At 45.8% G+C, this 13683-nt stretch overlaps 2 protein-coding genes and 4 non-coding genes across 7 annotated transcripts in view; 5 read left to right on the forward strand and 1 right to left on the reverse strand.

Annotated features, from left to right (window-relative positions):
• DHX37 (DEAH-box helicase 37) overlaps positions 1–4625 on the forward strand; it is a 43466-nt gene extending 38841 nt beyond the window's left edge. For both annotated transcript variants that reach the window (XM_032229126.1, XM_032229127.1), the window contains exons 24-27: positions 1309–1403; positions 2031–2104; positions 3338–3435; positions 3634–4625. In XM_032229126.1, coding sequence (XP_032085017.1) covers positions 1309–1403; positions 2031–2104; positions 3338–3435; positions 3634–3713 — 347 coding nt within the window. In that variant the 3' untranslated portion in view covers positions 3714–4625. The remainder of the gene's footprint in view (positions 1–1308; positions 1404–2030; positions 2105–3337; positions 3436–3633) is intronic.
• A 2807-nt stretch (positions 4626–7432) lies between these two features.
• On the reverse strand, positions 7433–7504 carry TRNAA-UGC. Its single transcript has one exon. It is a non-coding gene; the product is annotated as a tRNA-Ala (tRNA).
• A 754-nt stretch (positions 7505–8258) lies between these two features.
• Positions 8259–8330, forward strand: TRNAD-GUC. Its single transcript has one exon. It is a non-coding gene; the product is annotated as a tRNA-Asp (tRNA).
• A 624-nt stretch (positions 8331–8954) lies between these two features.
• TRNAF-GAA lies at positions 8955–9027 on the forward strand. The gene has a single exon. It is a non-coding gene; the product is annotated as a tRNA-Phe (tRNA).
• An 801-nt stretch (positions 9028–9828) lies between these two features.
• TRNAD-GUC lies at positions 9829–9900 on the forward strand. Its single transcript has one exon. It is a non-coding gene; the product is annotated as a tRNA-Asp (tRNA).
• A 692-nt stretch (positions 9901–10592) lies between these two features.
• UBC (ubiquitin C) lies at positions 10593–13236 on the forward strand. Its single transcript, XM_032229128.1, has 2 exons — positions 10593–10698; positions 11784–13236. The coding sequence occupies exon 2, from the start codon at positions 11789–11791 to the stop codon at positions 13160–13162; it is 1374 nt and encodes a 457-aa protein (XP_032085019.1). The 5' UTR covers positions 10593–10698; positions 11784–11788; the 3' UTR covers positions 13163–13236.
• The last annotated feature ends 447 nt before the right edge of the window (positions 13237–13683 follow it).

The raw sequence follows: 13683 nt of genomic DNA on the forward strand, positions 1-13683 counted from the left end.
TAAAATTTCCAAATAGCAATAGCAGTTAGACTTTTATACCGCTTCATAGGGCTTTCAGCCCTCTCTAAGCGGTTTACAGAGTCAGCATATTGCCCCCAACAATCCGGGTCCTCATTTTACCCACCTCGGAAGGATGGAAGGCTGAGTCAACCCTGAGCCGGTGAGCTTTGAACAGCCGAACTGCTGAACTGCAGTCAGCTGAAGTAGCCTGCAGAGCTGCATTTAACCACTGCGCCACCTCGGCTCTTCTAAATAGCGAGGTAGCCCTTTGGGTATTGCTTCAAGGGCTCCAATTACAATCGGGACAACACACGATTTCTTTTTCCACAGTCGCTCAACTTCAGTTTGCAAGTGCCAGTACTTTGTGATTTTTTCTTGCTGTTTATCTTCAATTCGTGCATCTCCAGGTATTGCAATGTCAATGAACCATACTTTTTTCTTTTCAACTATTGTTATGTCAGGTGTGTTGTGGGCCAAGTGCCTGTCAGTCTGGATTCTGAAGTGCCACAAGATCTTGACTTTCTCATTCTCTAAAACCTTCTGAACCTGATGTTCCCAATTATTATTATTATCATTATCATCTCTTATATTCATTAACCATGAAACTCAGTCAACTAAACATTTAAAAATGTATTACCGTGTTTCCCTGAAAATATGACATGTCCTGAAAATAAGGCCATGCCATATTTTTCAGTTGGGCAATAATATAAGCCCCCCCTCAAATAAGCCCCTTGGACAATCCACCCCCTCAGGCCAGGCAGAGCACCACTCACCAACCTAGCAGTATCCTGAAGACGCCAAGCTGCAGGAACTGGTGGAGGGTCAAAGGAGCTTGCGTTGCTTGTTGCCTTCAGGATACCGCTAGGTCAGTGAATGGCGCTGTGCCCAGCTGGAGAGGGGGTTTGCCAGGTGGCTGCTCTCTTGCAAGTGGGCTCCTGAAGAGCTGGGCACAGCCTCGGGCGAACACAGCAGCCATGAGGTGACTATGCTCATAAGCAGCTGCCTGGCATACCCCCTTTCCAGCCAGGCAAAGCACCATTCACTGACCTAGAGGTATTTTGAAGGCGCCAAGCCACAGGAATGCCTGTTCCCTGCCTCCCAGCCCCCGCAGCTCGGCGCCTTCGGAATACCCTTTGGTCAGTGAATGATGCTCTGCACAGCTGGAGAGGGGGGTTGTGTGAGCGGCTGTTCCGCTTGGTGCCTCCTAGCCTCACCATGCCCTGGCCCAGCTCTCCCTGCTGGGCCAGGGCACCACCGGTAAGTCGAGGACTACCAGTATATTCACTCCGCTCCCTTCTCTTCCTGCAGACCGGGTGGGTTGGCCCCTTCCTGCCGTGGAAGTGGATTATCCCGAAGGCCTTGATCGCTTCAAACATTTTGCCAGGTTTCTCCTGGAAGGGAAGGTGAGTGTCTGCTTCGCTTTACATCCAGTCCTCCACTTACGACCACAATTGGGACCTGAACTTAGGTCACTAAGTGATGCCACCTTTAAATGAGTCATCCCATGATTGCACCCAATTAGATGACCTTTCTGCTGTGATCATTACGCGAATCTGGAAATAGTCATCACGTGGGCCCCCCTAGGATGCTGCAACTGTCATAAATGCAGTCATAAGAATGAGGATTGGTTGTAAGTTCACTTTTCAGCACCATTGTAACCATGAACAAATGGTCATAAGATGAGAATTGTCCATATCTCTGCCATGATCCACTGCTGTTTCAGACTTAATTTTAAGCGTTTTCCCCAACCTCAGGCCTGGCTGTTCAGTCCATTTGACTACAAATACCATGCCCTCCACCCAGCAGTAGCCAAATTAGCTGCACATGGGAGTGGTAGTCCAGCAATAACCAAAAGGCCAGTAATTTTCTACCTTTAGATTTTTAAAAATCCATTTTTTGGAGACTGTGTTTACTTGGATAGAAATGCCACAGATTAAAAAGTTGGAGACGAGTGATTGGAAAAATGTTCCAGGGTTGTCAACTTCACAAATAAATAGATTCATCAGTGACACACTCTTTTTTCCCCCTAGGTTGTGAAACGGTTGTCGGCTTACAGCCGTTGCCTGCTCTCAAGTCCAGTCACGATGCTAAAGACCTGGTCCAAGTAGGTTGTGAGCTGTCTCTCCCCTCCTTGTGTAATGGGATGTGAAAATTGTGTGTCTATCGCTCTGTCCACACACATAGAATCAGCCTTGGGACCACTTACATTTGCTCCCATGCTTACCTTTGATAGAATACAGCTGGAAGAGACCCTGGAGGTCTTCTAGTCCAGCCCCCTGCTCAAGCAGGAGATCCTATACCATTTCAAACAAGTGACTGTCCAGTTTCTCCTTAAGAACTTCCAGTGTTGGAGCACCCACAACCTCTGAAGGCAACTTCTGTTCCACTGGCTAATTGTCCTCACTGTTAGGAAGTTTCTCCTCAATTCCAGGTTGCTTCTCCCCTTGTTTAGTTTCCATCCATTGTTTCTTGTCTTGCCTTCTGGTGCTTTGGAAAATAAATTGACTTCCCCCTCTTCTTTGTGGCAGCCCCACAGTTATCATGTCCTCCCTAGTCCTTCTTTTCTCTAGACTAGCCAAACCCAAATCCTCCAACCATTCTTTGTATTTTTTAGTCTCCAGGCCTTTAATCATCTCCGTTGCTCTTCTTTGCACTTTTTCCAAAGTAACAGGTTAGCAGAGTTGGAAGGGACCTTGTAGGTCCACCCCCCACCCCAAGCAGGAGACCCTACACAATTTCTGACAGATGGTAGTCCCATCTCTCTTTGAAAGTCTCAAGTGAAGCTCCCACAACTTCCGAAGGAAACTTCTGTTCCATGGGTTGATTGTTCTCACTGTCAGGAAATTCCTCCTTATTTCCAGATTGGATCTCTCCTTGTTCAGTTTCCATCATTTTCCTTCTCTGGCCTTCGGGTGCTTTGGAGAATAGCTTGACCTCTTCCTCTCTGTGGCAGCCCCTCAAATATTAGTAGACTGCTATCCTATTTCCCCTGGTCTTTCTCTTCACTGGACTAGCCATGCCCAGTTCCTGCAACCGTTCTTCGTATCTTTTAGCCTCAAGTCACCTCATCATCCTGGTTGCTCTTCTCTGCACTCTTTCTAGAGTCTCCACATCTTTTTTATAGCGTGGTGACCAAAACTGGTTGCAGAACTCTAGGTGTGGTCTTACTAAGGCTTTATGGAGTGGTATTAGTACCTCACTTGATCTTGATTGAATCCCTCTATTAATGCAATTTAGGATTGCATTGGCTTTTCTGGCTGTTGCCGCACATTAATTGATGAAAAGTTGGTTTTATTTATCCCTCTGGATTCAATCTTTTGCTTGGTGTTCCTTATAGACTTCAGCCCAGGACAGAATCTTTGCTTCAAGCGCTCGTTTCTGAAAATGCTGATAAACTGGACACTTTGCAGCTGGCCTGGGATAAAAATCCAAAATGTAAGCATTCAGATTGCCAAGGTTTTAATTTTTTAGATATTTTTTAATTGTACTTAATTCCGCCACCAAGGCATGTAAGGTTTTACAACCTGCAGTATTTGGGAATCACGATCGCAAGCTAAATTCAGGAATCGAAACTTTTAATCGCAGCAGACTGACGGGTCATTCCTTTCTCCAATTTTAATCTTCTCGTTTCAGATTTATTGGCTGAATATTGCCAGTGGGTTCCCGAAGTTACCCATGAGGAAATTGCTAAAATGTGGCCTCCAGTGCATTGATGCGGTGAATGTTTGAGCCAGGAACCCTCCAGCTTGCGTTCTTCCTGAAAACACCATGAAGAAAAGCAAGATCCGTAATTGCACAAGGAAACGGAAGAAAGATTAAATCTTTCTTCATTTGTCATCCAAAGGAACAACACGTGTGTGATTTGTGACCTGCAAAGAAGTGACACGTGGGACAATTGTGACGCAAAAAATAATAATCATGCAGATGATTTTGGTTGGGCTGAATGCAACAGCTGTCCAGCGAAAAAATTGATGCACATCCTTTCATACAAACGAAATTCATTGTTTCTCAACCTTGGGAACTTTAAGACTTCAACTCCCAGAACCCCCCCAGGGTCTGGCTTCTCTTGAGAACAGACTCTCTTTGGTTGCTAGAACTCATCCAATATTTCTCAACCTGAGCACCTTTTAAGAGGTTTGGACTTCAATTCCCAGAATTCCCCCAGCTGGCAAAGTTTGAAACACCCTGGATTGCTGTCGCAAAGATCTCACATTCCATTAAGCAGCATTTACTTTAATCATGGTTTGTTTTTTGGCTAAGCCATGGAGGTTATCTTTTCCTCCCCAAACCCAGAAACCTTGCTTAGATACACAGTACATCCCAATAGATTACATCACACAAACATAAAACATGGGCTGCAAACATAAAAGATTTAGCAGAGTACACAGCCTTTATACATTTCAACTAGACAACTAACTACAGTTATGCCAAGTTTTGTAGAAATAAATGCCAAGAAAGGAAATACTCTAATATGCCACTGCATATTGGAAAAAAAACCACTATGGTTTTGAGTCTCTTTGCACCTGTTTCTTTGAGTTTAAAAGGCTCCTGATGTTAATCGTGACATTTTCAGTCCGTATCCACAGGATGTTGCAGTCATTTGTAAATATAATAGTTCGAATGAATATTTGCTGTCGGCGTTTGGTTATTTATTTTCCTTTCTTTAGACATGCAAAGCATTCAAGGGTTTTAATCTGAATGCTCATGACTGGCGCAACAAGCAGATTATTTCTTTGCAAATGAGTTCCAGTGGACAACAATTTAAATATGAGCCAGCAGTGTGCAGTAGCTGCCAACACAGTTCTAAGCTGCATAAACAGAGGGATAGAATCAAGATCACATGAAGTTTTAATACCACTTTATAATGCCTTGGTAAGGGCACACTTGGAATCCTGCATCCAGTTTTGGTTGCCACAATGTAAAAAAGATACTGAGACTAGAAAGAGTGCAGAGAAGAGCAACAAAGATGATATGGGGGATGGAGGCTAAAACAAAAAATGAATGGTTGCAGGAACTGGGCATGGCTAGTCTAGTGAAGAGAAGGACAAGGGGAGACATTAAAACAGTCTTCCAATATCTGAGTGGCTGCCACAGAGAGGAGGGAGTCAAACTGTTCTCTAAAGCAGTGTTTTTCAACCACTGCCGCGGCACACTAGTGTGCCGTGACATAGTGTAAGGTGTGCCGTGGGAAAAACACTTTATATATAGTCAATATAGGCACAGAGTTAAATTTTTTAAACATTTTCTAATGGTGGTGTGCCTAGTGATTTTTTTCATGAAAAAAGTGTGCCTTTGCACAAAAAAGGTTGAAAAACACTGCTCTAAAGCACCCGAAGGCCAAAGGAATAATGGATGGAAACAGATCAAGGAGAGATTCAACCTGGAAATGAGGAGAAATTTTGTGACAGAACAATTAATCAGTGGAACAACATGTCTCCAGAAGTTGTGAATTCTCCAACACTGGAAGTTTTTAAGAAGAGATTGGATAACCATTTGTCTGTAAGGTTTCCTGCCTAAGCAGAGGGTTGGACTAGAAGACCTCCAAAGTCCCTTCCAACTCTGTTCTTCTATACGTCAATGTTGTTTTCTGCCCCAGTTGCAGTTGTGAAAATGTGAACAACTCCGGGGTTTTCAATTTGATCATCCACTTGGGAAGGATGAAGTAGAATGGATTCAGGTGGTATCCAATGCCTCTTGCAAAAAAAAACCTGCAAAAGCCCAAATTTTCATATATAAGAAGATGGTTTTGTCTTGGGAAGGGAAATCTAAATTTTTCTATACCTCTTCTGGCCTTAAAAACCCCCTATACTAATTATTTTGAAAAACAGAATAATTTCAGTGTTCGTATTTGGCTATTGCCCAAAGGGTTTTCTGAAATAAATTGGTTTTCGTTCAATCCACTGGCTTAGCCGTTCCCTGGCCAATAACGGTGTTATATATTCATTTGTTTTCACATTGCTGGCGATTATGTGGCCTTGGGATTCTGCAACCGTTGTAAAGACCAGAATTTCTGTTGCTAAGCAGTGCTGTTATGAAACAAGCCATGCCCAATTTTACAACATTGTTCAACAGAGCACCGCAATGGTTAGGAGAATCATGTCGTTAAGCTAACCCATTGACCAAAAGCTGCTGAAAAGGTTGCAAAGAGCAATTTGCAAATTGCCTTCGGAAATTGTGAGAGCTTCATCACTGGAGGCTTTGAAGAAGAGACTTAACTGCCATCAGTCAGAAATGGTGTAGGGTCTCCTACTTGGGTTTGGACTAGATGACCTACAAGGTTCCTTCCAACTGTTGTTAATCTGTATCTAGATCCCTTGACCCCAGCATGTTGTACCATTGGAAATACATGCCAGTTGCCAGATGCCCAAGTTTTGATCCCATGAATGTGGGGAATGCTGCAAGTGTTGTAAGTGTGAGGACCGGTCGTAAGTCACTTTTTCAGCACTGTTGTAACTTGAGCAGTCCCTAAACCAATGGTAAGTCAAGAACTACCTATAATGGGCTGCAAAAGAAAAAGTTGGATGAATATTGGACATTTCATTTGTCCTGAATGGTGTAAGAACTGCGTCGGGCCAGTGGGTTGGACTAGATGACCTCCAGGTTTCCTTCCAGCCCTGAAATTCTATGGTTTATACAGGTAGTTCCTGACTTAATAATAGTTCATTTAGTGACCGTTTAAAGTTACAACGGCACTGAAAAAAGGTGACATGACCATTTTCCCCAGCTATGACCATCTCTATGCTCAGGGCATCAAAATTCAGGCATTTGGCAGCTGATTCATTTTATGACTGTTGCTGTGTCCCAAGGGTCACAGGATCCCCTTTTGCAACCTCCTGACAAGCAAAGTCCATGGGGGAAGCCAGGTTCGCTTAACAACTAGGTTGCTAAGTGAACTGCAAGGATTCTCTTAATGTTTTGTTTTCACAAAAACCCTGCGAGGTAAGCTGGGTTGAGGACTAGAGGCAGAGTTGGGTTGTACAGGAAGCTTCCAGGACACCAAATTACCCTGAAATGTAAAATACAGGCACTCCTCCACATAAAACAATTCATTTAGTGACCACTCAAAGTTACAACGGCACTGAAAATGTGACTTATGACCGTCTTTCACACTTAAAACAACGGTTACAACACCCTCAGGATCACGTAATCAAAATTCAGACCTTTGGCAGCTGGCTCATATTTATGACGGTTGCAGGGTCCTGGGGTTGCGCGATCCCCTTTTGTGACCTGAAAAGCAAAGCCAGATTCAATTAACAACCGGGTTGTTAATTATCAATGGCAGTGATTCACTTACCAATGGTGGCAAGAAAGGTCGTAAAATGGGGCAACGTTGACCAACGCGACGCTTGGCAGCAGAAATATGGGGCTCTCTCGTGGTCGTAAGTCGAGGACTCGCTGTATTGCAAATACACTGAATGGGGTGGAAAAAACGTGGAGATGCCGGGGATTGAACCCGGGGCCTCATACATGCAAAGCATGCGCTCTACCACTGAGCTACATCCCCTTCCCTGTACCGAGAGTTCCAGCGGGAAATACAAAGCAATTCCATTGTTTCTTCTCTTTATTTTTCTTCTTCCTCCTTCCAAAAATAGTCTCTTTTTCCCCCTTCTTTTGTCGTGCAACTTTCTTCCCTGCAGGCAGAAGCGCCTCCTCCTCAGTCGGCTCTTAAGCCTTGAGGCTGCCACCCACCTAAGGAACGGGGGAGGCCTTTCTCCTGCACCCCTTCCTCCACTTTGGGGGGTCTCTGGGGAAGAAGGAGAAGAAGAAGGCTACTCAGGTACAGCTGCAACTTTTGGGGGGGATCCAGGACTTGGGGCTACTTCGGGGGGGGTTAGCTTCCTCTTTGGGGCAGCGGCCCGTTTGGAGAGCAGGAAAGCAAAAGGAAGCTGAGCTTTACTTTAGGATTTGGTTTTATGGAAAAGAAAGGACAGGGGGAAGGGAGGGAGGGGAAGGAAGGAACGGAGGAGGGAAGGAAAGAAAGAAAGAAAGAAGGAAAGAAAAAGAAAGTGAGAAAGAGATCGGAAGAGAAAGGGAGGGAGAAAGAAGTTAGAGAGAAAGGGAAGGAAGGGAGGGAGGGAAGAAGGGAGAAGAAAGGGATGGGGCAAGGGAAAAATGGAGGGAGGGAGGGACAGAGGGAAACAAAAAGAAAGAAAAAAGAAAGAAAGAAGGAAAGAAAAAGGAAGGACGGACGGACGGACCTTGGGATCAGCAGGTGCCCCGCTTAACTAGCCTCTTTCGGAAAGCAGCGCCCGAGCTCTTCCTCGTTAGTATAGTGGTAAGTATCCCCGCCTGTCACGCGGGAGACCGGGGTTCGATTCCCCGACGGGGAGGCTCAAAGTTTTCTTTTCAGTAACATCAATTGGAAAAATTTTAAAAAACCCAACCAAGAAAACACATGCTTTCTTTTCCTTTCATTCCAGCCCAGGAAAACATTTTTTATGACTCCTTGATTGGATTCTCTGACTTTTGCATCTTAGGCTAGTTCCTTCTTTTCATCCTCCCTCTCTCTCCCCCCCCTTCCTTCCTTCCATCCTTCCCCCCCCCTCCTTCCTTCTTTCCTTCATTCATTCGTTCGATACACCTCTCCATCTCAGGCAGGTGACACGAGGCAGCTTACAATAAAATAGACATAACGCAACGGATTAAAACAAGAACTACACCCTAACCTGCAACTCTACCCCAGAGACTGACAGGGGGAAAGAGCTACAGGATTTCTGCCCCCCAGCTGACCAGAGTTGGAGGGATGCTAATCTAACCCCCCTCCCCACTGCTAAAGGCATAGGGCTTCAGGGTGGGGCAGGAGGGTGAATGCAGGGAAGCCTCTACTGAAGAAAAGTCGGGAGCAGTTAATGCATTGGGCTGGTTGCAATTTACAAAATAAAAAGTGGGGGTGGAGGGAGAAAAGGTCGGCCGCCGAGCCTTGAAAGGGAGGACGAAGAGGCAGGATGACATCAGCCGAAATAGCTCAGTTGGGAGAGCGTTAGACTGAAGATCTAAAGGTCCCTGGTTCGATCCCGGGTTTCGGCAGATGCTTTTTGTTTAAAAGGTGGGGTGGAGCGAGGCTGTTTGTGTTGTATTGCAAAACGCTTCTTTTTGTGCGGCCCGCTGAAAAGAAGACGGAAAAAGGGGTGTAGCCCTTTGTGTGTGTATGTTTTTGTGTGTTGCAAAGCATGCAAAGTTTCAGGAGCTGAAAGTCTGTAGAGATTCTCAGTGCTCCAAGTCATGGTTCACCCAAAGGTCCTTATTTTTTCAGGAGGCAACTGGACTTCTTATTCTTTTTCTTTTGAAGAGGTTTCGCTTCTCCTCCAAGAAGCTTCTTCAGTTCTGAGTGGATGGTAGGGAAGGGAAGGATTGATACTCCTTGCAATTTGCATCCTTTTAGAGGGTCTTTGAGGCTACTTAGAGGTTTAGCACTAATAGGAATGGATTTCCAGAGAGAGAGAAATTGCAGACTACAGGAACCATTTGCACCACTCAGGTGACTCTGAGGACACAGATAAACCTCCAAGTGCTTCAAAAGGATGCAAATGACCAGCTGTCTGCAAGGAATATAAACCCTTCCATTCCCCACCATCCAAGTGAGAGTTGAAAAAGCTCCTTGGATGAGAAGCTAACCGTCTTCAAAAGAAAAAAAAACAGACAGTCCAGTTGCCTCTTGGGGGGGGGAACTTTTAGGGTTTACAATGGGCTGCTGTTGCTGATCTCTTTTCTCTTGTAGCAAAACAAAATTTCTTGCCTAGGAAACGTGTGAAAGAGACCTAAGGTGATTCAGACGTTGACTCTGTACACTCTCCAAGAAGGGTGACTGGAAACTCCTGGCAGGGCTCCTCCTCGTTAGTATAGTGGTAAGTATCCCCGCCTGTCACGCGGGAGACCGGGGTTCGATTCCCCGACGGGGAGGCCCAATATTTTTTAAAAATTATTATTTTATTTTATTTTTGAAAAGCAAAGGTCTCTTTCTTTTACAAAAAATCCTGGGAGGCGAGTTGGGAAACGTCGCACATTTTATTTTGATTTGCATTAATGCAGCAGAACCCTCCAAGGAAGATTTAAGCAGAAAAATTGCAATGGGGGCAACTCCCTTTTGCAGACTCGGTTGATGGGAAAACTTTGGCCTTTGCTGGAGAAAAGAAGTTGGGCAGGTTCTAATTTTGCCCAAATTTGGCCTCTAGTTGCTCCTCTAGTGGCAAGCTGGCTGGAGGAATTCTGGGAGTTGAAGTCCACCCCTTTTAAGCAATTGGCCAAGGTTGAGAAAATACTATTATATGGAGAAATCTTGCAATTAGCTTTAACTCTTTTATTTCCCTTTCTTCTTTTCCTATCCGTCCATTCCGTCTTAGCCAAAAAATCCACTCCATGTTTTCCTTCCAACCGGTTTTTTTTTTCTCTCTGTCTCTTCCATTTAACCGTTTGGCTTCTATTTTCATAGCAATTCGAACCTTTTTATCCTTCCCCCGTTCCATTCCACAGAAGGCGGGGAGGACTCCCTGCGCTGCCCCTTCTGACTTCCCGCGTTTCTATTGGCTAACGGGATGCTCGTGAGCTTCAATGAAAAATAATCCCTCGGTTTCCGTTGGCGGAGCGATCCACGTGCGATGCCTATATAAAAGGCCGCCGCAGTTGGTACGCAGTTAGAACAAGTCGCCTCTTGCTTGTGTGAATTTGTTGCTGTCTGCTAGGGCCCACTCGAGCTCCGCCGTAAGCCTTTATTGTTACATTTAAGTCTTATAGTGGTATTTTTTTCTTACATTTTCTATTAAATTCGGTCTGAGGGAGGGTTAACTTTCATTGAATGAGCCTTATTTGGAAAGTGGGAGGGAGTCTCTTTTCTGGGAGGGGGGGACCGAAACCCTTTAGGAGGGAAGCGCGGATTTTCACAGGCTTTGGTTGTGAGGGGGGGGATGCTATTTTTAATTAAAGCCGAGGAGAGAGAAAGGCCCTAATGGCTTATTCAGCCGCCACCCAAAATGGCCGCCCCGGTCGCTGGATGGGGAAGAGAGAATCAGCGAGTCTCTGCCCACTCGCTTGTGACGTCTTCATTTTGACGTACCACGCCCGTAACCGCCCCCCATCCAAAGTCATCCAGTGCGCACGCGCGCTTTCTCTTTCGCGCTGCTCTTTTGATTTGGTTCCGGAAGAGACGTAGGTGGGGGAAGGAGGGCGGGGCGTCGACTGCAGCCCCTCTCCCTACGGACCTTACCAGATTTTGCGAGGTTGGTAGGGGATGGAAGCCAATGAATTTCGGGAAGACGTAAAAGCAGGCTGGGAGGGGGGGTTGCGAAGGTCATCTAGTCGTGGCCTCCGCGTCATGCTGAAAAAAACCATTCTTAGAATGTGGGGAGGTTACTTTTCAGGACCTCCCACAAAGAACACGTAGCCGCCACAGACAGGTAACATTCCTGCTGGGTAAATGCATTGGTTTAACGGGGTTAGGGTGCGTGCGTGTGTGTGTGTGTGTGTGTGTGTGTGTGTGTGTGTTCCAACTCCAGCAGTAGGAATTGGGATTGTACAATAAGGAAAGAAGCAATAGAGGTCCTGTCGTGGGGTTTTCCTTGTGTTTAAATCAAGGGTCCTCCAGATTTGGCCCCTTTAAAGATTTGTGGGATTCAATTCCCCAGCCAGCCAGAAACTTACAAGTTGGCAGGTTTGGAGACGTCTGGTGTAAGTCAAATCTAAGCAGTTGCACCTTTGACATTGAAAAAAAGAGCTCTTTAAACACAGTTAAGATAGTTGCTAACTGGATTGATGTGGTTTCCTGTCCCTGTTTCCCTCTTCTGTTGCAGAGAAAATGCAGATCTTTGTCAAGACCTTGACCGGGAAAACCATCACCCTAGAGGTGGAGCCCAGCGACACCATTGAGAATGTCAAGGCCAAAATCCAGGATAAAGAAGGCATTCCTCCCGACCAACAGAGATTGATCTTTGCTGGCAAGCAGCTGGAAGACGGCCGCACTCTCTCCGACTACAACATCCAGAAGGAGTCCACCCTCCATCTTGTCCTGCGTCTGAGGGGTGGCATGCAGATCTTTGTCAAGACCTTGACCGGGAAAACCATCACCCTAGAGGTGGAGCCCAGTGACACCATTGAAAATGTCAAGGCCAAAATCCAGGATAAAGAAGGCATTCCTCCCGACCAACAGAGATTGATCTTTGCTGGCAAGCAGCTGGAAGACGGCCGCACTCTCTCCGACTACAACATCCAGAAGGAGTCCACCCTCCATCTTGTCCTGCGTCTGAGGGGTGGCATGCAGATCTTTGTCAAGACCTTGACCGGGAAAACCATCACCCTAGAGGTGGAGCCCAGTGACACCATTGAAAATGTCAAGGCCAAAATCCAGGATAAAGAAGGCATTCCTCCCGACCAACAGAGATTGATCTTTGCTGGCAAGCAGCTGGAAGACGGCCGCACTCTCTCCGACTACAACATCCAGAAGGAGTCCACCCTCCATCTTGTCCTGCGTCTGAGGGGTGGCATGCAGATCTTTGTCAAGACCTTGACCGGGAAAACCATCACCCTAGAGGTGGAGCCCAGTGACACCATTGAAAATGTCAAGGCCAAAATCCAGGATAAAGAAGGCATTCCTCCTGACCAACAGAGATTGATCTTTGCTGGCAAGCAGCTGGAAGACGGCCGCACTCTCTCCGACTACAACATCCAGAAGGAGTCCACCCTCCATCTTGTCCTGCGTCTGAGGGGTGGCATGCAGATCTTTGTCAAGACCTTGACCGGGAAAACCATCACCCTAGAGGTGGAGCCCAGTGACACCATTGAAAATGTCAAGGCCAAAATCCAGGATAAAGAAGGCATTCCTCCCGACCAACAGAGATTGATCTTTGCTGGCAAGCAGCTGGAAGACGGCCGCACTCTCTCCGACTACAACATCCAGAAGGAGTCCACCCTCCATCTTGTCCTGCGTCTGAGGGGTGGCATGCAGATCTTTGTCAAGACCTTGACCGGGAAAACCATCACCCTAGAGGTGGAGCCCAGTGACACCATTGAAAATGTCAAGGCCAAAATCCAGGATAAAGAAGGCATTCCTCCCGACCAACAGAGATTGATCTTTGCTGGCAAGCAGCTGGAAGACGGCCGCACTCTCTCCGACTACAACATCCAGAAGGAGTCCACCCTCCATCTTGTCCTGCGTCTGAGGGGTGGTTTTTAAACTTTCTGCTTGCTTACAACTGTTGAAGTAAACTTCACTGCACTTTGTTTCAATAAAGCTGTTGGGATTCCCAATTGTCTTGGTGAATTATTTGAATTGTTATGTACAAAGTATAAACAACTTAGAACAATGAGGGCGGAATAAAAATGCTCATTTACAAAATGGGGCAGAGGGAAGGTGGCTAGATTTTAGATGCTTTGTCAAAGCTTAGCAAATGATGTTAGTCACATGCTGAGCAAGTAAACTATGACTCACTTGCTATTAAATGTAAAATAAGGCCTGAAGGCCTTTGCTTTGGCCCCAGAGACTTAAGATAATACATTTTCTAGCATGTTTCAAAAAGGATAGGAAGTGTTAAGACTTTATCTGGCACTACTGTTAATTTGGGGGGCTTGAGTGACTTAATGCAGTTAAGGGTAAAGAATCTTAAGTTTCCTTTACATTTCCAGCCTTATGCAGAGAAGACCAATCACACTTGGCCAGTAAAGAATTATATTTCCTATAATGGATCTGTTTAAATG

The sequence above is a fragment of the Thamnophis elegans genome, chromosome 13 (assembly GCF_009769535.1).
Source record: "Thamnophis elegans isolate rThaEle1 chromosome 13, rThaEle1.pri, whole genome shotgun sequence".
Taxonomy (NCBI): domain Eukaryota; kingdom Metazoa; phylum Chordata; class Lepidosauria; order Squamata; family Colubridae; genus Thamnophis; species Thamnophis elegans.

What these genes read in the sequence shown, in the direction of transcription:
- UBC (XM_032229128.1), top strand. Translation starts at nt 11,789, where the DNA reads ATGCAGATCTTTGTCAAGACCTTGACCGGGAAAACCATCACCCTAGAG.